The 24,227-nt window shown below is 48.8% G+C and overlaps 1 protein-coding gene across 4 annotated transcripts in view; it reads right to left on the minus strand.

The window, feature by feature from the left end:
- EPB41L4B (erythrocyte membrane protein band 4.1 like 4B) overlaps positions 1-24,227 on the minus strand; it is a 158,590-nt gene that overhangs the window by 36,650 nt on the left and 97,713 nt on the right. For all 4 annotated transcript variants that reach the window (XM_051843334.3, XM_051843327.3, XM_051843328.3 and 1 more), the window contains exons 16-19: positions 11,091-11,296; positions 8,386-8,504; positions 4,802-4,927; positions 1,557-1,624 (exon numbers count right to left, since the gene is read on the minus strand). In XM_051843334.3, coding sequence (XP_051699294.3) covers positions 1,557-1,624; positions 4,802-4,927; positions 8,386-8,504; positions 11,091-11,296 — 519 coding nt within the window. The remainder of the gene's footprint in view (positions 1-1,556; positions 1,625-4,801; positions 4,928-8,385; positions 8,505-11,090; positions 11,297-24,227) is intronic.

A 24,227-nucleotide genomic window follows, 5' to 3' on the forward strand; every position in this document is an offset into this window, starting at 1 on the left:
TATCAGCTTTTCGAAGAGCCGTTGTATGCCATATAACCAATGGGTCCTACTCAAAACTGATTTAAAGAAAAGCTTTCACACTGTCATATTAGTCATGACTAATTTCTTTTTTATTTAATTTTTATTTACTTATTTTCATTTTACATGAAAGACAGAGAGACAGAGTGAGATCTTCCATCAGCTGGTTCACCCCAAAAATGCTTGTAATAGCCAGGAGACCTCACAACTCAACCGAGGTCTCTTATATGGTGGCAAGGACCCAAGTATTTGAGCCATTACCTGATGCCTCCCAACATGTAAATTAGCAGGCAGCTGAATCAGAAGCAGAGTAGCTGGGACTCGGATCAGGCCCTCCATACAGCATGTGGGAACCCCAAGGAGGGGACCCACACCACTCACACCACTATGCCAAACACTAGCCACAATTTTATTTTTATTTTTTTCCCAAGGGTTATTTATTTATTCATTTGGAAGGTAGAGCAACAGAGAGAGAATGAGAGACAAAGAAAAAAGACCTTCCATCTGCTGTTCACTCCCCAAATGGCTGCAACGGCCAGGTCTGGGCCAAAGCCAGGAGCCAGGAACTCCACCCTGGCCTCCCACATGGGTGCTGGGGGCCCAAGCACTTGGGTCACTGCTGCTTCCCATGTGTACTTGCAGAAAGCTGGATCAGAGGAAGTAGGGCAGCTCAGACTTGCAGTGGCACTTCAATACAGGATGCAGGTGTTGTGAGTGGTGGCTTAACCTATTGCACCACAACAATAGCCCCCTAATTTCATTTTTAAAAAATCAGCAATTGTCTTCTGAGACTAAAGGGGCATCGAAATAAGTTGAGGGCCCCAGGAAACCAATGAACACTTCCAGGCTTCTATAGTGTCTTCTATTAAGTGCCTGATCCAGAGCTGTGTATGTAGTCAGTGCAGCAGAAATGCTGGTTGAATAAACATGTTAATGAGTACCTACAGAGTGGGGCCAGCGTATGCTGTGTTCATGGTCTCCTCCAGTTGGGACTGCAGAGTGAACGGAACATGGGCCCTGGAGGACTCCCCACCCATGGCGGCAGTACGCAGCCTTGACTGGGTGGAGTGGCTGGAACCTAGGAGAACTGCATGGAGGACCACCAAGGTGGGAGACAGGAGTGGAGACTCGGGACACCTGGACTGCAGCTAAGAGAGGGCCTAGTGAAAGGGCAGGGCCGTGATAACAGGGAACGCAGAGGCCTCTGGAGCTCGAAGGCGGGCGGACTCTACTGGGAGAGCAGTCAGGGCTTTTAAAGGACTTCACACACAGGAATGTCACGGGCAGCTCTACAAGCCTGAAAGACAACCCAAAGGGGTGGAGCTCTTCGTTAGCGGAGTGTGTAGAGATAGTAACACTGAAACTAAGAGGCATTTCTGAGGCTTAACGGAAGTCGTTTAAGCACGTCTCTTTGGGCTACATTCCTCAGTTTTATTTTTCTTCTCCAGTTTTATCATTTCCCCCAGGAGCAATGTTTTGAGAATGATGCTGATGATACAGAGCATATCGTTTCCCCATTCAAACAAGAAGCAACAGACCTTACATTAGCGTCCAGAAGACTGGTTTTCTTATTGATATTTACAAACGTTGCTTCTTCTTTTCCAATCTGTTAGAGACAACGGTCAGGTTAGTCAGAACTGAGTATAATGGCATGTGAGGATGTTTTCAAGTCTTACATCCAAAGGACGACAGAAACATGAAGGTGGACAGAAGAGGCAGCTCACTAATGGTTCAATCAATAGCAAACCTTGCTCTGCTGTTTACTTAAGTTACTGAAAAAAAAATTTTTTTCCAGCGTCACTCCCCACTACGGGGAGAAAGACTCCAAGTCGTATGAATGCAGTCAATTCCTATATTCTCACTTTTATGGAACACCTGCTGCGTCCCAGCTCATGCTTGAATGAGAAAGGGATGGGATAGGAAAAGCTGGAGCCATGGTTTCATCCCTCACCTCCCATTTAGATGAGGAATACTGGTGAGCTCTGTGTTCACACAAGCACTCACAGTGTAAAGGAATTTAGATCTGTCCTTTCACACCAGCGGGACAAGCCTGGGATGATTTTGATGGACGCTTTGTCTTCCCCTCTCTCTGGTGAGTCCCCAAAACAACAGCAGGAGAGGAAGGGACATTCACTCAGCCAGGCAGGCCAGCTGAATTCACACCGGTGGTCAGTGGTCGGTGATCAGTGCAGCAGCTAACACAGCACACAGACCCTGGCCTCTGTTCTAGAGACACATGGTGCACAACTCTCCAGGATACCGACTTGGAGGTCCCTGCATTGCCAGCCAGTCACGGTTGCCCACATGTGGATCCTACTTCCGGATCAAAGCCTTTTGTAGAGCTAGCAAAAGACAGGTGGCACCCCTGGCCTATTTGATTTCTGCTTCTTTTCCTTATCTTCTTTGACGTCAACAAAGAATGAACACTTACGCCCCTAGCAGTGCGCTTAGCCTGTGCATCAACCCCCAGCCCTCCGCCACTACCCCTGAGCCCACTGTAACCCAGGGGTTCCTCACGCACGTTCCTGTGCTCCCGAGGACACCAGCTCTATAGATGTCAGTGGCAGCTGCTTTATACAGTGTTCTGTAGCCAACTAGGTGTGAAAAAAACTAAGGTTTCTATTTTGCAGAATGTCCCTGAGCCTACAGGGAGCTAATGTGTATGGGGGGACGGCCCAGGGGACTGGGTGTACAGCATTTCCCGAATTAGCAGGGCCCATCCTATAGAGGCACCCTTAGAACATCTTGGGAAACACTTGGAAATTCCTGACCTCACACCTCGCCCACTTCCCCTTTCCTGCTTTGTGCCCTTCCATATGTCTGGAAAGGACATTTTCTTTTCTTCTTAACTGTTTCTCACCTCTCCCCTATACTCTACAAAATAAAATATATTTTAGAAATTGAGAGAGAGACAGACAGAGCTCCCATCTGCTGGTTCACTCCCAAATGCCTGCAACAGCAGGGGGTTGGCTGGGGCCAGAGGTAGGAACCTGGACCTCACTCTGGGTGTCCCACTTGGGTGAGAGACCCAAGTATTTGAGCCATCACTTGCTGCCTCCCAGAGGGCACACCAGCAGGGAAGCAGACTCATAAGCAGAGCTGAGGCTTGAACCCAGGCATTCCGACGTGAGATGTGCTCAACCCAAGAGGCACCTTAACCATCTGTGCCAAACGCCCACCTTCATAATAGAACTTTCTAATGTAGATAATATCAACTTTGTAAATCGTGTAATACTTGCATACATCAGTTTTGGTTGTTCTGTAAGGTTAGAAAAATGGCATACTTTAATAAAACAACTAAGGTAGAATTAAAACAAAGAGAATTTGGGACTCTAATATCAATGTAACTGCATTTGTGATGGGAAGTTATCCTGATTGTGAAAAGTACCACTGCTGTTATCTGCAAGCAGTCAGTGCCCCCACCAGTTTCATTATCTGTAACCACTGTCGTCAGTATGTCCACAGTGGTACAGCAAAGCACTGCATCAGAGACTTCACATACGTCATCTCACTTAATCTTCACCATAAACTAAGGTGGCAGGTACTGTCATCCCACTTTACATATGAGAAAACTGATGCTCACAGAGGTTAGAAAACAAGCTTAGGGTGACATTGCTGATGAACAGCAGATCAAGACTCAAACCCAGACCACCTGACTTTGAAATCTGTTCTACACCTTACTTTCTCCTCTTCATATCACAAACCCAGAAATGGGAAAAAAAATTTGGTAAGTGTTCTCATTTTTCATGGTATGGTTCTGGAAGGATCTAAATGATTCAGATTACCATATATATAAATGGAAATAATAAAATAATTAATGAACATTTGCTTTATCCTTGGCAACACTGGCATAGATCCTGGGTTCATAGGAAAGAAGTAGACAGTTACATACTTTTCTAATGAAATCATGGGCAAACAGTAGCATTTGTATGTTTCCAGGGCAGGGCTGGCAAATGTGTTTCAGGTTGGGTGCCAGCTCTGATCACCTGGTGGTACAGCCTCAGCACATGGTGTAGAAAATGATCCCAAGGCTGCATTTGTGGCCAGAGGGCGAGGTCATTATCACTACACATGGCCAGTGATAACCGTCATGGGGCAAGTTCGGGAGTATATGGTGGTAAACACCCCTCATGTCTAAACCCACCCTCCCGCCCTGCCTCTACTTTGTGGAACTGGGGCCCGGAGCCTGTTAGGCCTGTGGGCTCCATGACAGGTTGTGTCAACAGGGGGCGCCCATGGGAAGGGATGTGCTCCTTGGTTAGAGTTTGCCCACAGTGGTAGATCCAATGCCTTTGTGTCTACCTCAGACAGGGCAGCCCCTGCTGGCTGGCACCCCCCTTCTCAGAGTGTGCATCCAGGAGCCTCAGGAACTGGCCTCTGAGCTCAGAGACACCAGCGCAAGCCACAGTGGCCCCTGCTCAGGGACTTCTCCATGCATCTACATTTCCATACTTACAGCACCTGTGATCCTCAGCCACTGGGATACAAAGCACTTCCTGCAGTGGCTACCTGTGCTACCTCAGAGGTGTGTGGCTCCAAACAGGGTCCTGTGAGCTGGGTAGACTGAGCAGACAGGGCATGGCTGGGCTAAAGACTATCATGCACCTTAACACTGGAGAACCGGGTTCTCTTCCTGCCTTTCATTCACCATTTAATGATGTTTGATATTCAAGGCCCAGCTCATACGCCAAGGCCAGGCTCCTGTCTCCTGACTGACACAGTGTCTCAGTCCTCCTGTAGAGCACTGGGGAACTCTGGTCACGTGACGGCAAGCTCCACCCACCTGGGCGTTCCCTCGGGAGGCGTTCTCCAGCTGGGCTTTCAGGATGTTACACTTCACGTGTTCGGCCACGGGGGAAGGCAACAGCGGGGTCTGCAGAGTCTTCTCGGAAACCTTCTTTTCCTCAGCCTGAGAAAAACCAAAATGCAGGCAACGAAGAAAAAAACCACGAAGATTAGCGTTTCCCCAGCCGTCGTAACTGCAAATGACACATGGACCGAAAGGTATAGACCAACGCGTCGCCCGCTCCTTATATTTGTGCCGGTGTCTTGCCAGTCACAAGCCCATTGTCTTGCTCACTCTTGAAGTAAGGAGAGGGTGTCTCAGAATTCGGGCGCAGCTTTAAAGGGAGGAAGGGGCTCTCCCAGAAGCTCGTGGTGAGAGCTGGTGGCAGAACCAGGAATTCGGCTCCCATGTTCCTCCGCTCCAGACCACAGCTATTTCCTCATAACTGCTACCGTGTACGAGGAAAATCCAATTCTTGGACATGCTGGGTCAAGGGAAAGACTTGCAAAACACTCCTTGATATTCCTGCCCTAAGTCTTGCTGCAATCCCAGTTCTCAACAAGGAATCTATGTGTGTTACCTGATGATAGTGTTTTGGACTTGAGAAATTTACCACCTTCATTATTTTTGCTGTGTTCTATGTATTGTCTGAACATGTGCCCCTGTAATTCGTGGGCTCCAGTTAGGATCTGTTACCCTAGACTACCTATCTGTACTCTGCCAAGGCAGTATCTTTGAAATCAATGGATTTGTGATGATTATATTTGCTATAATACACATGATGATAGTGACATACTTAATAAAATAAAAAGTACTCATCCACGTATACTCTTGAAGTCATCTCTGATGGTATATTTTGGGAAATAATGCCTTATTGTCAACCATGCCTGTTGCAGTTATTACATATCCCAGTAAAAACACGTTGCTTAGCGTATGTTAAGTGTCCAATACATACATACCGAAGACACGGTGTTATCATATACTGATATGTTATTATATACTGAAGATGATATGGTGTTATTACTGGAAGAGATATCTGTTTAATATTATGGCCAGGAGTCAGTTTATTGCTATGAGGACCAAGTGAGGCATATCAGCTCCCATGGATGAGGGCAAGAATAAAATGATCTAAAGGCCTCAAATTTTGCAAGTTCCAAAATTAATCATATTCATTAATTCAAAAATCCTGTTGAGCACTTTGGTGCACATAGTAGGAATACTATAAAAGTAGCAGAAGTACAGGGCAATTGGCTGCCTGACATCATTTAATAAAGAAAAGATAATATGGATACAGTTTCCCAGTGGGAGCCTCCAAACACATGTAGGATAGAGCATTTGATAGAACAGAGCTCAGCACTATCGTCTACTAGCCAGAAAGAAACCTTAGTTTCCTTCGTAAAGTTGTTGTGATAAAAAAGGAGAAAGAAGATGCGAATGGCCTTTCATGCTGGATCTTTTGTGTAGAAAAGAAAATACAACTGAAAAAATAAAAAGTGCACCAGATGTGAGCCCACTAATGATTCTCGGGCATCACGTTGGGTTGAAAGAACAGGCTCATTTGACTGTGTTCATTATCCTAAGGGACTTGGCTTTCTCCTTTAGGTAAGTAAGTCCCTCATTCATTTTGAAAGATGAGTTTTACAGGATAGCCTTTAGGTAATTTGTGTTTGTAAATCCTGTTACATGAAAGTATTTGCTTCATACTTGAGTGGATGCTTTTATTGATACATGAAGAGTTAATTTTTAATTAGTGTTTTTGGAATGATATGCTTGGATACAGAAATTAAGTTGGCTATAAAGCCCATCTGAGGTTTCTGACAATTGCTTAAGGGGATGTAGAGCTACACTGACAGTAATGACCAAAGATCTACTTAAAAAATGCAGTGCTATGAAAGTAAAAAGGAATGGAAATTCAGCATTGGTTTTCCTCTTGAATTGAGAAAATCTGACCTGCTGTTTGGGATGTGAAATTCAAGCTGGTTTGTTCCTGTTTGATTTGGACAAAACAAGAACACTAATGTTCAGCTGTTGGAACTGACTCAGGTAAAGGCCAATATAAATTTTGGAAAATTTGTGCATCATTGTATGAATCTGCTTGTTTAAAAGACATCTCTGTGGGAGATCAATACCTGGATTTTGAAATCATATTTCCTACCTGGATGATGGCTCCCAAAATATTGTGCTTTCTGTCTTCTGAATGACTATATTTTTAATTATATGTTCAATCAATTTTAACTGTAGAAATATGCTTTATAATTCACATAGAAATACAGATTTTGAAACACAAATGAATGATAATTGGGCTTTATATTACTATAATTGGAAATAGCCCATCTGCTTGGGGATGCCATTTGGGGATAAAGAAATGATCAGATGCATGTTTAAATTGTTTATACAAATTGTTTACACATTCAAAATCTGATGAGGTTTAAATTCCTGTGATAATTTTGGATTCAATTATGTTTTTTTCCCTTAAGATTTATTTGAAAGGCAGAGAGAGAGAAGGAGTGTCAGAGACAGACAGACATCTTACACCTGATGGTTCACTCCCTAAATGGCTCCAACATCCAGCTCTGGGCCAGACTGAAGGCAGGAGCTAGGAACACCATCCTGGTCTCCCACTTGGGTGACAGGGACCCAAGTACTTGCACCATGTTCCATTGTCTTCCCAGGTGCATTAGTAAGTAGGGAGCTGGAACAAGAGGAAGTAGAGCAGCGGGGACTCAAACTGGCACCACAGTATGGGATGCCAGCATTGCAAGTGGCAGCTTAATGTGACATAATACCCCAGGTACAAACTCTGCAGTTGGGTAGTGAGAATGACTTCTCACCATTAAATTAAGAACAGAACGTTACCTTACATGAACCAGAAGATTCCAGCTCTTTGAGGCTATTAGAAGCCTTCTAGGCCAGTAGTCCCTAACTGTGGTGTCATGATAAGAAGTAAAAACTCTTGTAAGCAATGAAGGTGTGAGGTAATATGCTTATGTCTTAGGTCAAAGTCAAAGTTAACCTGTGTAATCACATCACTAACCTACTTGCTTACTGATGCATTTCTTTGAGTGGAGGAAAAAGGAGGGAAGTTATAGTTTGAGTTCCAGAGAGTGCTCAGTAACTCACAGGTGTCTCAGATACGCCTTCACCTGGAGCAAGACACTCTTATCAATATCCAACCAACAATCATGGCAACTATAAATGACTACACAGCTTGTGAGATCTCTACTGAACAATATGCTATATTCCTTGCAAAATAATTTTTGGATTGTGGTCAAACTCTGGGTAAATCCATATTAAAAATCATTTATCATAAATATTACAGAAGAAAAGTTGAAAACCAAGAGATTAAGAGAAAGAAATCAACCCAAGGAGCATGTGGCAATGCTTAGAACTGTATTCACCCAAAACAAGTAAGTGAATCTTTGCTCCTAGAGGACAGCCTTAAGCAGAAATGTCTGGAAAGACGGAGAACACATCATCCCTCCAAGGCACAGGCACGCGGTCAGGATGCGGGCCAGGGTGACCGTTCCAGTCGGACATGAGCACCAAAGCCAGGCTCATCGCGCAGCCCCAGCCCTCAGCACCTTGTTTATGTTGATGTGCAGAGCAGGCCAGGGCCCGGGCGCCTTCACAGTTTCCAATTCCAGCTTCTTGAGATGGGCAGCGGCTTCACTGAACAGGGCAGGCGCTCCTGGACTCAGCTCTATGCAGTGGTAAGGGAAATGAGGAAGGAAAGGTTGGAAGGACAGGCAGACACTAGGGACAGGGGACATCTAGCACAGCCCGACTCCCATGCCCTTTCTGCCTGCCCCGGCCTCCTCCAGCAGTGGAGATCCCCTGAGTACGCATCAGGGGTTGGCTGGGGTTTAAGAATGTCTGAGGTCAAGGTTCCACGGAGCTGAGCACCCCTGGGGAAGTCATGTTACCTGTCTGACCCTTTGAGCCATTTTAAAAATGCAAATGAACTTACCTTGTAGGGTTGCTGTGAAAACTGAATGAGGTCATTCATGTACAAAGGCTTTGAAAAATGGAAAATATGCTATGCATATTGGGAAGGTAAGTGTTCTGGAGAACAGCCAAAGAAATGTGCCCTTAAAAGCCACATTACCTTTTTTTTTTTTTTTTTTTTTTTTAAGGCAGAGTATGACAGTGAGAGAGAGACAGAGAGAAAGGTCTTCCTTCCGTTGGTTCACCCCCCAAATGGCCGCCGAGGCCGGCGCTCTGTGCCGATCCAAAGCCAGGAACCAGGCGCTTCCTCCTGCCCCCTCTCCCCCACTCACTCGTAAGGGACTTGCAGGGCCCAAGCTCTTGGGCCCACATTACCTTTCTAAAATCAAATCCACTGATTTTTGTTATCAGTTTGGTTTAGTCTGCTGGCATTTCTCCCTCTAGCTTGAATTTACTAATACATGAAAATACTTAGGCTGGCGCCACGGCTCACTAGGCTAATCCTCTGCCTGCGGCGCCAGCACCCTGGGTTCTAGTCCCGGTTGGGGCGCCGGATTCTGTCCTGGTTGCTCCTCTTCCAGTCCAGCTCTCTGCTGTGGCCCGGGAGTGCAGTGGAGGATGGCCCAGGTCCTTGGGCCCTGCACCCGCATGGGAGACCAGGAGGAGGCACCTGGCTCCTCGCTTTAGGTGGGCGCAGCACGCCGGCCGTGGCAGCCATTTGGGGGTGGACCAATGGAAAAAGGAAGACCTTTCTCTCTGCCTCTCTCTTTCTAACTCTGCCTGTCAAAAAAAAAAAAAAATAAATAAATATATATAGAAAGAAAATACTCATGAAATCTTAAATATTCATCACACACTAAAACATGTGCCACATGTTGTCAGCAGTTGAGATCTGGGGAACTGGAATAAAAAGGTGAATGAGATGCAATTCTCATCCAATGGGGAGACAGACATTAAGTACAGATATTCCAGATTAGAGTGATAAATGGGTGGTTCGGTTGCTACAGGAACAGAGGGAAGGCACGTCAAAGCCAGGGGTGGGGGAGGGGTGGTTGAGAATCCCTGAGTGGATGTGTGTACAATATCAGGGATGTGTGTAGGAGTTCGCTGGGCTGGAGAAAAGCATTTCCGGCAGAAGGAACAACAGGTAAAAAGGATCCGGCTGGGACCCAGCAAAGTATTTGGGGAGAGGAGAGTCATTCCGGGTAGCTACAGTGTGGGGGTGCATGGGGGAAGCTGACGGCTTTGGCAGGGGCCAGGATGGGAAGGTGTAAGAGTGGCCAGGCTCAGAGGCTTTGCCCCAGGCAGCAATGGGCCATTGCAAGGCCTGATGGCATTTGGTTCAAGCCACCTGGGGACAGCTATGACGCTGGCAGCCGCGCTATGGAGGATGCACCAGAACTGTGCCCCTTACGAGCTGTGAGTCATGCAGGTTACAGAAAGATGAGGCATGGACTTGGGTAAGGGCAGGGTAGGAATGAGGGGACAGAGTTCCGATTCTTCCGCACCAAGTGGGTGACGTGTTCCCACTTCCAGCTCAGCCAGCCCTGAACCGTCCCTGTAGCTGGGTTGCAGGTCAAGGTGGATGGACCACTCTGTTTCACCAGCTGTCAGGCTCCAGAGCTGGAACACCCTCTGGTGATCATCTTGACACCTCCACCCATTTCACAGATGAGAGAATCGAGTCCCGAGAAGGGACTCGGCTCCACTGTGAGAACCAGAACCCAAGCCCCTAGATGCCTGTCTCTATCTCAGTGCTGTTCAAACCACACATGATAAAGAGCCAGTTCTTTCCCCTCAGGTGATCAAAAACAAATTATTTGGTAAAATATAATAAAACAGTCTCTAGAAAAATAACAGACATAACAAAATCCAAGCCCGTATTTTTTTTCCTGAGATTTAAGATACAAAATCACTCTGTCCTGTTGCTAAACATGTTTCTGGCTGCCCCCTCTCTAGTTTTCTAACTTTCTGGGACCTGTAATAGTAGACAGACTGATCCACCTGCCACCACCTTGCCCTCAAAAGTAGGATGCCACCTCTGGGACAGAATGGGTATCTATCATTAGGGACCCCCTCCCTGCCCTCCTTCTCTTTTCCATTGCTTTGCCAGTGCTGGGTGACCCAGAGCAGAGAACTGTTAAGAAATGAGAAGGGGAGGGGCCTGTTCCCCTGCAGTGCAATGGATTCTTACCGCCAAACCAAACCAGGATCCCTACACTTCGCCCACCTGAATGCATAAAGTTCCTGTTTGCTCTCGCCCAGCATTAACAACACCACTGATGTGTGTCATCCTGGAGGCCCTCCCCCACCTCTGCCCTGCCCCCTGCCCCCCACTCACTCGTAAGGGACTTGCTGCTGGAGTTGGGGGACCTCAAAGGCCCTTCTTTGCTCTCCAGCGTCAGCGTGAGGCCGTAGCTGGGGTGGTGCTGGTGGTGGTGGTGGTGCCTTCCCGGCACCTTGGCGGGGAACGGGGTGCCCCCATTCTCCTCGATGCCGAAGGGCAGTCGCTCTGAGCTGCTGAGCACTGGAGAAGGCAGCGGGTAGCTGGGGAGGGTGACACAGTCGCGAGTTAGAGAAGCAAACCATTGTGAGCCTTCCGTGTGGCCCTCCAAGCCGCTCTCTGCACATTAAACTCGCAGAGGACTGGGCTCATACACGGGTCCCTAGGGGTCTGATAACACGTGCGATCAGGGCAACGCTGAGCGCACAGGAAAGAAGCAAAGTGGCAACTTGTGCATGTATCAGAGCCCTTAAGCCTTAGAAATTCAATCATTCCCATGTCGAGATGGGAGAGAGACATAATGATAAAAACAGTTTCAAGTGATTCTATGACAAGGTCACGACGCAAGCAAACTAGACGTCTTGGAGTCACGTGCCCGTGTTCTCTGTCCCCCGACACGCAGGCCAGCCCCTGCCCAGGCTACCACAGCATCTCTCATTCCAACAGCCCCTCTCTGCTGTCTGTCACCTGCGCTGCCCTACAGGAAGCCGTAGTCTCCCTCCTTGACTCTCGTCCCAGATTCCTGACAGCTCTCCTTCCTCCACTGCCCCTCTAGCCCATCACCACAGACTAGTGTCCAGAGCAGGGTGGGTCTCCTCCCTCCAGGAGCTAGGCAATCCTTAACCCTTTCAGGACAGAACCCCCTTGGCAAATCTGAGGAGTACCACGGCCCTTCCTTGCAGAAAAAGCCACCAAGATTCAGCATTCCACACTGTTTCAGGCCCCCTCTAGTCTCTCCTTGGAGCCAGGTTAAGAGCCCTGACTTGCAGGATAAAAATCCAAAGTCCTTTATCCGGACCCATGCCTCCATCGATCTTGTCTGTTCTCTTTCCAGCCTCATCTCCTACATCCTTCTCTACACCCTAACTCCTTCGCACCCTGGTGCCTGTCATCTTTTCTATCTCACGGAGTTGTTTCTCACCCCTCAATCGCAATTCAGCTAAAACACTCCTTCCTCCAGGAAGACCTCCAGCCGTTAAGACCCAGATTCCTTCCAGGCAGGGCTAACCCCTCTTTCTGTTCATCCTATGGCCCACTCCCTCCCTCTGCCTTCAAAGAGCTCACAGCACTGAAGGAGACTGAGCTCTGGTCACTTAGGCTCCTACCAGAACAAACTGCTAAGGGAGTGAGGAAGTAGAGGCAGTGAGTTCTCTGGGGGAGGGAGGGAAGGTGCAAGTGTTAGGGAAGGTGTGACAAAGGGAGGCAGCATTTGCGAGGAGAAAGTGGATTTTTTTTTTTTTTTTTTTGACAGGCAGAATGGACAGTGAGAGAGAGAGACAGAGAGAAAGGTCTTCCTTTGCCGTTGGTTCACCCTCCAATGCCTGCCGCGGCCGGCACACCGCGCTGATCCGATGGCAGGAGCCAGGTACTTCTCCTGGTCTCCCATGGGGTGCAGGGCCCAAGGACTTGGGCCATCCTCCACTGCACTCCCTGGCCACAGCAGAGGGCTGGCCTGGAAGAGGGGCAACCGGGACAGAAGCCGGCGCCCCGACCGGGACTAGAACCCCGTGTGCCGGCGCCGCAAGGCGGAGGATTAGCCTAGTGGGCCGTGGTGCCGGCCGTGGATGGTCTTGAAACAGAATCCTCCTGGTGGGAAACCCTGCTCCTTGTGTTTATGGGATTGATATCCTGCGCCCCCTGGGGAGGGGGCAGGGCCTGAGACGCAAGGCTGGCCCATCAGAGCCCGACATCCTTCTCGGTGGGGTGATTTGTCCTGGGATGCAGTCCTATCAGGGACAATCGGAGTCTTCCCTAAGATTAACCCATGAAAACTGAGAAAGAGCGACTCTCTCCCTGAGTGGGTCAAGCAGGTATGGATGGGACTTTGAGGGCCCTGAACACTTTTGCTTTTGCCCTTGTCTCTAAAAAAAAAAAAAAAAAAAAAAAAAAGCTTCCCAGGGCTGGCACTCTGGTATAGTAGTCTGGTGCCCACATCACATGTGGATGCTGGTTCGAGTCCCATCTGCTCCACTTCAGCTCCTGCTCCCTATTAACGTGCCTGGGAAAGCAGTAGAAGATGGCTCAAAGGCTTGGGCCCCTGCACCCACAGGGGAGACCCAGAAAAAGCTCCTGGCTCTGCATCGGTGCAGCTCTGGCCATTGCAGCTATTTGGGGAGTGAACCAGCAGATGGAAGACCTCTCTCAGTAACTCTGCCTCTCAAATAAATAAATTTTTTTAAAAAATTGTATCTCAGATGGTATTTGTATAAAAATATATTAATATGTCAACATTTCTTCAGCTAAAACATTAAAGTTTTTCTGCTTGGCTTTAAATGGGAATATTTTTGTGGGCTTAAAAAGTGGGCCCAGGGCATGGTGCCTACTACGGGCAGCAGCTAGGCTGAACCTGGCAGTCAGGACGATCAGAATTGAGTCTGCTGGTGACCATCTTCCTCGGACACCAGGGAGTGGTATCTGTGAAACGAGGCCAATGCACAAAAGGAGACAGGATGAGCAGCGCTGAAAGGCAGAAAGGGAAAAGAATGGAGCGCCTGGTTCCAGCCACGCGAGGCTGGTGCTGCTCCTGAACTTGTCAATTACAAGGCCCCGCACACGCTTCTTAACAAGCTGGGATTCTTCCCCCTTATGATCCGCACGCTGTGAATCACGGGAGGTGCATGACTGTGTTACTGATTTTTTTTTCCTTTGGAATTTCACTCAGGTGGAAAAGCTGGAAACAGCTGTCAGAGGGCCTAAGGCACAGCAGGAGCAAAGGGGCAGTGGAAGGCGGGGCAGGAGGCCTGGAGGGTGGCAGTGGAAGGGAGAGCAGGCCGGGTCATCCGGCGGCAGCGAGGCGCCATGGGAAAGGTGTCAGTGAGTGCACTTGGGGGAGCTGTGTGAGCGCCCCGTGGAGGACAAACCCTGGACAGGACATTCTGGTTTCTCCCTGTTAGAGGAGTGCAGCGGGGCTGGGCAGGGATGGGGGAGGGGAGCTGCCCTCAGCCTCTGCCCGAAGCTGTGTGAGCAGGGCCCACATGCTGTCCCTCGGGGTCAGGGGGAAGGAGGTTTCATGGACCCTCTGCAGCAGAGGGGCACTGGGCATTCCCACATTGCGCCAGGAGTGGCACCTGTGTTCCAATGTGGCTGCCCCTAGAAACACCACTCAAGGACAGTCCCTGTGTGTGTGTGTGTGTGTATATGAGAGACAGAGAGAGAACAGAAAGGGAGAGACAGAGAGGGCATGGAGGAAGGCATGATTTTTGGCTTCTGATGATCAAGACCCATCCTCGCCTCTCTAACCTGAAACAAGGAATCCACCTTCCCCACCAAAGCAGCAAGGACTGCCCGAGTGGGAGCCAAAGCCCCCGGGCTCAGGCCCCAGGCTTGCCTCGACCTCGAGATGGGGACTTGGACAGCCACTTGGGGCCTCAGTTTCCTTATCTGTAACAGAGCTCAGTTAGGCGGTCTCTGGGCAGATTTTCTGATCTGAGAGGCAGCTTTCACCCAACTATTGATCCAGTCCTTGCTAAGGCCCAGCCACCGTGCTGCTGTTTCACACGAACAGTCCCATTGTACAGACACAGCGACCTTTGCTCCACACACAGTGGGTGCTCTGTAACCACTCATATTTGATGAAGGAAAGAAGGGAGGAAGGAGGGAGGGAAGGAAGGAACAAAGGAGGGAGAGAGGGAGAGAGAGAGAGGAGGAGGAGGGAGGATGGGGTAAGGTGGGAGGAGAGGAGGGATGGAAGGAGGTTGGGGGGAGGATCTGACAGTAGCTCTGTGGACTCGGAAGCCCATTAACATCATTCTTTGGTCTCTCCAACACCTTGCAAACAGTGTCCTGAGAAAGTGCCAAGTCTGGGAGCTCACAGCAGAACAAAGGTCCAGGGTTTCCCAACTGAAGGTCCATCCTCTACCCTGGGGGACCCCTCTTCCCCGCCGCTTGCCGCCAGAGTTACAGGCCCCAGTGCCCTGGACTTGGCTAGGCAGGAGGGGCCGAGCAGAGGAAGGGGAGACAGGGAGGTGTTAGAACTCCCCAGTTTGGGGGCCTAGAGGACCAGGAAGTGACGTCATGAATAGTGCAAGGAGGAGGGGTGTGAAGCCTGCTTTGCGAGACTGAGTTTCAGATGGGTTCCCACGAGTGAGAGATGAACAGCGAAGGGAAGCTATCTTCTAGCAGAGATCTGGCATCCGTTCAGGGCTGTGCAGTGGAGCTGGAAAGCTCTGAGGCAGAATTGCTGAAGGATGGCAAGGAGGCAGCATCGCCCAGGCCAGCTCCAGCTGACTCCGCTCTGCACGTGCAGGGCGAGCTTGTGCCCAGCACAGGCAAAAACAGTGCCGTGATCGATGAGCGACATCGGCTGCAGACTCGGGTGAGCACGGTGATGGCATGCCCTTGTCTTTCCAAGTTCAAGACGTGTGGCTTTTCATTTCCGAGAGAGCCAGAGTGAAGAGTTGCACAGGACAAAAACAGAGAGTGAGAAACTGCCTGTCAGATCAAAGAGGCACATGGGACTGGCCTCAGAGCCACTTAAGGAGGAGACCAGGGAAGAGATCAACGGGAAGAGAAATGGAAGAGAGCCCCAGAAGCCGCCTGAAGCAAGCCTCGGGGATCTGGTCAGGTGAGAGGGTTCTCGAACAGCACAGCGTCCCAGGAAGGCTGCAGAGTGACCTGGAGCTTTCTCAGCTTGGACACCTGGGGGCCCGTCCTGAAGATTCAAATGTGGGCCCACTAAGGAAAGGGCTCATGGTCTCTTGGACTGTTCCCTACAGAACCCCCAGTGGTGGCATGGCTTATGGTACAAATGGCATCTGTTAGGCTGTGCATCTGCCCTGTCCACAGGGACATCAGACAAGGTCAGGCCTGCCCGAGAAGGTCCAAGAGCACTCAGCAAGCCCACAAGCCTCAGCGACCTTGGCCAAGGCTCAGGAGATGAGGCCAGCTCCATGCTCACCACCATGAGACTGGAGCTGGGAAGTTTCTAGCATTCTGGGGAGGAGGTCACAAATCCTGGTTTGCAGAGTGGGTGATGGAGGGCATGCAGGCTTCAGCCTCTGCTTCCATGAGCCGACAGTTGAGAAGGGATCTGGTTTAGGAGGAGCTGCTCTGTGCCCAGCACTGTCACGTTCAGTCTACATAGCTCCCTGCCGGGAAGCTGCCGGTACCTCATTTGGCACTGGATCTGAGCGAGAGTGAGTCACGTGCCTTGCTCCTGAATGCCAGAACCCAATCTCATTTCTCTTCCTCCCTTTGCCCAGGGGAAGCTCCCATTCTGCCTCCAGCTCTGGGAAAACTTGTTCCCACTGAGCCCTGAATCAGCAGCCACTCAGCTGACTTTAGCAGTGCAGGGCACAGTTCTGCAGAACCAGTGGGGCTGGGGGCTCCTGCAGCCCTGTCTGACCCTACACACACTTCCAACCACAGCCTCTCCTCCCCTGAGTCTCCAGATCACTAAGGGAACCCCCGTACAATGCTGGATGAAATGCAGCATGCCACAGCCCGTCTGAAAGATTCCTGGTGGTTCCTTCAAAAGTTAGAGCTGCCACGCGACCCAGCCATCCTACTCCTGTGTCTACAGCCAGGAGAGATGGAAACACATCCGTGTGAAAACGTGTACAAGAATGTTTGGAGCAGTGCTATTCGAAACAGCCACAAGGAAACACCAAGCCAAACACCCATCCACTGATGAACAGGTAAACAGAGTGTAGGATATCCACACAATGGAATATCATTCAGCCATAAATAGGAGTGAAATCTTGGGCCATGCTACGGCACCAGTGAACCTCAACAACATTATTCAGAAACAAAAGGCCAGATGTTGGGGGCCGGCACTGCAGGCGGTGGCTTTACGCGCTAGGCCATAGCATTGGCCCCAATTGTACAATATAAACTGGTGATTTGTATAGTATGTATCTTTAAAAAACTGATTTTTAAATCACCAGGTGAGGGTTTGGCATTTGGTGTACCAGCTGACTCATTGCTTGGGACACTTAAACCCTACGTCTTCGTACTTTTGATTCCCATTTCCTGCCAGTGTACACCCTGGGAGGCAGCAGGTAGTGGTTTGAGTACTTGGCTCACTGCTTCTCACAAGACCTGGGTAGAGTTCTAGGCTCCCAGCTTTGCCTTGGTCCAGCCCTGGCTGTTGTGGGCATTTGGGGAGTGTGGTGTATAGAAGATCTCTGTCTCTCTCTGCCTTTCAAATTAAAAAGTTTTTAAAAGCTCCTAAGAGGAGATTTTGAGAAATATCCATGCCCAGCCTTATCCCAGATCAACTACCCTGATATCTGTCTCTAAATCCAATGGGTGGCCAGGGCTGAGAACTGTTGCCCCCATCCAATCCTCTCATTTTGCACATGAGGAAAGGGGTGGCTACTGTGGGGAGAGAAGTGACCAGGTCACACAGTGGGAAGCCTGCCTGGGCCTGGGACTCAGTCCAGGACTCCCGCCTCTTCGCTTGCTGCCGCAAGTGCTGCCCATCTGCTCAACCTTCCCATCTGTCCCGGCTTCTATTTAAGGCAGCAAAAGCACTCATCAGGAAAATCCACTGGAGCCCCACTGGCTGAGACATCGCTGTGTACACGTCTTGTCTTCCCAACCACACAGAGTGCCACCTCCCATGCTTTCATGTCCCCTACTGTGCTAAGAGAAGTGCTAAGTACATAGCAGGTGCTCAACTAATACTAGCTAACTAGAATAAAATTAAATACCAATGCATCTGATAGAGTGGCAACTCTTGTGCCTGGCACAGAGGTAGGCTTGAAGGTAAAGAGACCAGAAAGACATTGCCTTTGCCTTCCCCGGAGCTCACAAACAGGGGGAGGATGCCCAGCCCGGCCTCGGGGGCGGGGGGGTGGGCAGGGAGGACTTCCTGGGGTAGTGATATCACCTGAAGGAGAAGCAAGACTGGGCTGGAGGCGGGGTAGCACTGGTCTCCAGGTAGAGGGTCCTGCAGGTGTGAAGGCCCAGAGCTGACACTAACTGCCGTGGGGACTTGAACTTATAAGGAACATGTGTGTGTACGTTGGAAGGAAATGATCTAATTTTTTTAAAGGGAGAGTCACTTGTTCCAACAGCCTCAAAGGAAGAATTCTTCCTTGTCCCATGACCTTGCAAGGCCAACTTCTCAAGAGCCAGAACGTTTCTGAGCGTGCTCAGATCCACACCCTGCTCTCACCCCACCACCCACCCCTTACTCTGTTTCCAGGGAACCACACTTTCCAGGCTCCTTCCCTTGGGTCTCTATGCAGGTTTGGCCAAGAGGAGGCACTGACAGAGACGGGAGTGAGGGAGGAGGAGCTAAGTCAGGGTATTTCTCACCCATCTCTGGGTGGCTCAGTTCCAGCAGCAGCTGTGAGGTATCTGTGGCTCCTGCTCCCACCTCACTGGCTTCCGGTGGCCCCAGCCCACAGGTGCTGTGACACTGATGCCTCCCTGTGCCTCTCAGGCCTAGGGCTGATAAACAGGCTCCGTTTGTTGCTAATTTCTGGGTTGCCTCACTACCCAATTTAACTGCCTAGTGCTTTCATCCCTTGTACAACCTATTCCCTGTATCAGATTCTAAAGAAATACCTGGGGTTGTTCCAGTTTTCCTGATAACCTGTGACTGATATACAATATCAAGCTGCTTGTAGATTCTTCACATTTTATATCATCTATTGCCAAATTAGAATCAGATTGTCTAACTTCTATTTTAATATATAAGAAAACTTTGAAGCATCTGTGAAAAACAGAATTGAATGATAGCTGTAGGGCTGGGTGTTTGGCATGGTAGTTAAGGTGCTGCCTGGGACGCCTGCATCGCGTATCGAAGTGCCTGCTGGAGTCCTGGCTCTACTCCATACCCCAGCTTCTTGCTAATGCAGACCTGGAGGAGGGGAGGTAATGGCTCAATTAGTTGGGTCCCTGACCTCCATGCAGGAGGCCTGGATTGAGTTCCTGTTTCCTGGTTTTGGCTGGATCCAGTCCTGGACGTTGCAGACATTTGGGGAATGAACCAGCAGATGGGACACCACTCTCTTTCAAATTAATAAAACAACTAATTGAAAAAAAATCTGTTAAAGGGCTGGCATTCTAGCATACAGGTTAGGCCACCACCTGTGATTCTGGCATCCCACATGGGTGCCAATTCCAGTTCCAATTCCAATCCAGCTCCCTGTTAATGTACTTGGGAAAGCAGTGGAAGACGGTCCACGTACTTGGACCCCTGCCACCCACGTGAGACCCAGATGGAGCTCCAGGCTCCTTGATTCATCCTAGTTTAGAACCCAAGTTACTACCAAAAATCCCACGTGAATTCTGATCTGTAGCATAAAATACTACAGATAAATTTGAGAGAATGTATCTCTAAGGATCATGGTACTTCGTTCCACTTATTTAGATCTTTTCAGATGTTGTTCAGAATTTTTAATTCTTTCATTAAGACACAGAACATACTGACTTTATTCCTAGGTACTTTCCAGTTCTGTCACAATTGAAAATGACATCTTATTAATTATTACATTTTCTCTCATTTTTCAGGACGAGATTTTATACAAAGCTGCTAACTGGACAGTTCTGCCACTGGCAATTTTGCTGAACTCTTATTAGCTGGCACTCATTTGGATTTCAAGATAATCATGTGAATTTTGTTTCTTCCTTCCCAGAATTTATTCCTTGTTTTCTTGGCTTATTGCATTGGTAAGGCCTCCAAAATGCTGTTGAGTATTGGTAGATCGCCTCATCCTACTCCTGAAGTTTACAGACTGTCTAGTGTTTCGACACTGAGTGTAGTTCCTGACAAATTCTGCTTACTGGGCTGGACAGCTTCTCCTGACAGCTTACGAAGAATCCTAAAGTGATTAGCATCACTTACGCTGGGCAAATCCATGCTATTCCTCCATGAACACCCATTCTGCTCTCACACTTTCCTTACTATCATCATCAAATATATCAGTCCAGTTTTTGGAACTCATTTTCCAAGAAACTGTATAACATTTCCTTGTCTACTCTTTGGCATTTCCTCAACATGCCATAGTTTTTCAAATGGTACTGATGCTGACTCAGCAATGACAAGTGCAGATTTTCTCCGCATTCTGAGAAGACATTTTTCTGAGCCTGAAAACAAACCAATCACAAAATCAGGAAATTTCTGTTGACTGCTCGCTCTCTCTCTCTCATCGTGGACTTCAATTTCAGTCTTTTTGTTCTCTTCATCTTCTATATTTAGTGTGTGCATATTGACTGGCCTCCTTGTTGAAAAATAGAAAAACAAAACAGAAGTTGAGTAGCTGTGCTTCTGTTCTGTTAATCTCACATTCCATTCTCAAGAATGGCTCTGTTATGAAATGGTTTCTCTTTCTGCTCCAACCAAAGATGCATCTACAAAACTTTATAAAGTCCTTTAAAGAAGTTCTGTGGGGCCGGCATTGTGGCATAGCAGGTAAAGCTGCCACCTGTACTGCCAGCATCCCATACAGGCGCTGGTTCAAGTCCCGGCTGCTCCACTTCTGATCCAGCTCTTTGCTGTGGCCTGGGAAAGCAGCAGAAGATAGGCCCAAGTCCTTGGGCCCCTGCACCCGTGTGAGAGACCAGGAAGAAGCTCCTGGCTCCTGGCTTCAGATTGGTACAGCTCTGGCCATTGTGGCCATCGGATCATGAACCAGCGGATGAAAGACCTCTTTCTCTTTCCCTCTCTGCCCCCCTCCCCCCGCCTGTTCCTCTCTGTAACTCTCCCTTTCAAGTAAATAATCTTTTTTTTTTTTTTTTTGACAGGCAGAGTGGACAGTGAGAGAGAGAGAGAGACAGAGAGAAAGGTCTTCCTTTGCCGTTGGTTCACCCTCCAATGGCCGCCGCGGCCGGCGCGCTGCGGCCGGCACACCACGCTGATCCGATGGCAGGAGCCAGGAGCCAGGTGCTTTTCCTGGTCTCCCATGGGGTGCAGGGCCCAAGCACCTGGGCCATCCTCCACTGCACTCCCTGGCCACAGCAGAGAGCTGGCCTGGAAGAGGGGCAACCGGGACAGAATCCAGCGCCCCGACCGGGACTAGAACCCGGTGTGCCGGCGCCGCTAGGCGGAGGATTAGCCTGGTGAGCCGCGGCGCCGGCCTCTTTTTTTTTTTTTTTTAAAGAAAGTTCTGTGCCTACATTTTTGATCATGGGTTCTACTTTCCTTCTCTCTAAAATATTGTTTTAAAAGATTTATTTTTATTTATTTGAAAGATGGAGTTACAGAGAGAGGCAGAGAAGGAGAGAGGTCCTCCATCTGCTGGTTCACTCCCCAGATGCAATGGCCAGAGCTGTGCTGATCTGAAGCCAGGAGCCAGGAGCTTCTTCCCTGACTCCCATGTGGGTGCAGGGGCCCAAGGACTTGGGCCATCTTCTACTGCTTTCCCAGGCCATAGCAGAGAGCTGGATGGGAAGTGGAACAGCCGGGACTAGAACCAGTGCCCATGTGGGATGCCGGCATGTCAGGCCAGGGCGTTAACCTGCTGCACCACAGCGCCAGCCCCTAAAATATTGTTTTAAATGTGCGTTCATCTGAGAGGCCTCTGAAAACGTTCCTCTTTCAGATTATCTATGCTATATCCACATGAAAGCTGTTCCCTTTTAGATCTACCTTTTAACATTTTGAAATTGGATTTTGGAGGGTAATTTTATTTATTTAGGAGGCAGAGAAACACAGAGAAAGAGACAGAAACACACAGAGAGATCTTCCATCTGCTGGCTCACCCTCCAAATGCCCACAAGGGCCACTATTTGGGGCCAAAGTCAGGAGCCAGCTATTCCATCCAGCTCTCCCACATGGGCAAAAGGAATTCAATTACTTGAACCATCACCACTGCCTCCCAGGGTTTCACATTAGCAGGACGCTGGTGTCAGAACTAGGCGTCACGTGCAGGCACTCCTTATGGGTCATGGGTGTCTTAACTGCTAGGGCGAATGCTTGCTTTAAAGTGGATTTTCTGAAGAATAGCAACATATGGAACATTAAACCACGAATTCTGTGCATTTTATACTAATGATTCGAAGATGTAAGGGCTAACATCTGTTCATGTACACATCTCCAACCTAGTCTTCCTCGCTGACCAGAATCAACAGCCATCCTGTATTTCTTCACCCTCCCAACAACCAAATCATCAGCCAGGCAGGCCAAGAAATGCAGATGCCCTGCTTTTAACAGAACACCAACATCTCAATGGCCAAGAAGTGCTCTCCCATGCACACGCAGGTATTGGGCCAATTCAATCTCTCTCTCAGGTGAACACATGAACGTTCTGTATCCAAAGTCCCCCAGGACCTTCTCAGGAAGTTCCTGCACACTTCTCATGTGCTGCCTGTCCTCAGTGACTCCTTCCCCTGCAGGCATCATGTGTCTTCACTCCAAGCTGGGGTTCCTGGTGGCAGGATCAGCACAGCCCACACAGTAGCAGCCAGGCCCACACAGTAGCACCCAGGCTGCATTCAAGTTCTCAACACACCTCCTAGAGAAAAAGTCTGGTTGGGACAAACACGTCCCTGTTTTACTTCTGGCCTACGAGGGGACAATTCCGCATCCCTAATCAGAACTAAAGCAACAAGGAGATATTGACAAGTACCTCAGTAGAGTTTCCCAGTTACAAATGGGATGAACCATTTTTCTCCCAGTCCTTGGGGCAACTTGGGAGAACCAAGGGCCCTTTTCTGCTTACCCTGTGTGCTAGATAACAATAATGGGTCTTCAAAAAGTTCACAGAAAGTGCATATTCTGAAAAAAACTATGCATGGATTTTTTCCTTTTGCACAAAATGCATTATTTTTTAAAAATTGAGAGGCAGATAGGCCTCCTATCTGCTGATTCACTCCCCGTATGCCCACAAAGATCATGGTTGGGCCAGGCTGAAGCCAGGAGCTGGGGACTCAATCCAGGGCCTTCACCTGGGTGACCGGAACCCAACTACTTGCCTCGCAGGTCAGCAGGGAGCTGGAACTGGGAGTGGATCCAGGATTGGAACCCAGGCACTTGAATGTGGGGTGCTGGCCTCCCAGTGTGCATCTTTAACTGCCTGGAAAATGCCTGCCCCAACTTATCTTTAAATTCCATTTTCTACCGACTTTTTGAAGTGCCCTCATATATAATTTTCTTTATGGGCCAAGGACAAGAAAAAGCTGGGCAGCATTTCAGGCAGGCTGCGTCCAGGTCATTTGCTCATAACTATGGCTCTCTAAATGGGACTCTGAGTGGACCCACTCGAACACCGTGTTTCCACAGCATACAGTGTCAGCCAGACCTGGCCCCCTAACTGAACACTGGGGCAGTAATTGTGCTCTTGAATACTCAGGGAGGAGGGGATCCAAAGGAAAATTTTTGCCATCCATTAACTTATTTAATCCTCCAACAATCATTTGAGGAAAGGAACAATTATTATTGTCTTTACAAATAAGAAAACAGGAACAGAAATACCAAATAACTTTCTCAAAGTCACACGGCTGGGGGCTGGTGTTGTGGCTCAGCAGGTTAAGCCACCACTTACGGTGCCAGCATCCAGGTTTGAGTTCCAGTTGCTCTGCTTCCAATCCAGCTCTCCACTATTATGCCTGGGAAGGTAGCAGAAAATGGCTTAAGTGCTTGGGTCCCTCTCACCAAATTGGGAGTTCAGGATGGAGTTCCTGGCTTTTGTGGTCATCTGAGAAGCAAACCAGCAGATGAAGAGCTCTCTGTCTCTCCTACTCTTAGGTAAGTAAATAAATATTTTTTCTTTTCTTTTTTTTAATTACAAGGCTTAAAAACAGCAGAGCTGGGATCTGAACCTAGGCAAATTGATTCTAGAGCCTGGTGCCCTCTTGTTGTGCTAAGTGACAATGCTTTGCCACGTGCATGAAGGGCAGGGAACACTGGCTGCACTTAGTTTTGGCTTTGCTGTTTAGCTATGTGATCTTAGGTAACACACTTACTTGGGCCTGACACTACATTTTGGGATGTTTATTAAGCATATATAAGCCAAGAACTACAGCTCAATGACATAATTTGACCCCTGCCATGTCCAGCTGAGAGAAGGTAAAACTACTCATTCT

The sequence above is a fragment of the Oryctolagus cuniculus genome, chromosome 1 (assembly GCF_051225735.1).
Source record: "Oryctolagus cuniculus isolate XC-2025 breed Fujian yellow rabbit chromosome 1, ASM5122573v1, whole genome shotgun sequence".
Taxonomy (NCBI): domain Eukaryota; kingdom Metazoa; phylum Chordata; class Mammalia; order Lagomorpha; family Leporidae; genus Oryctolagus; species Oryctolagus cuniculus.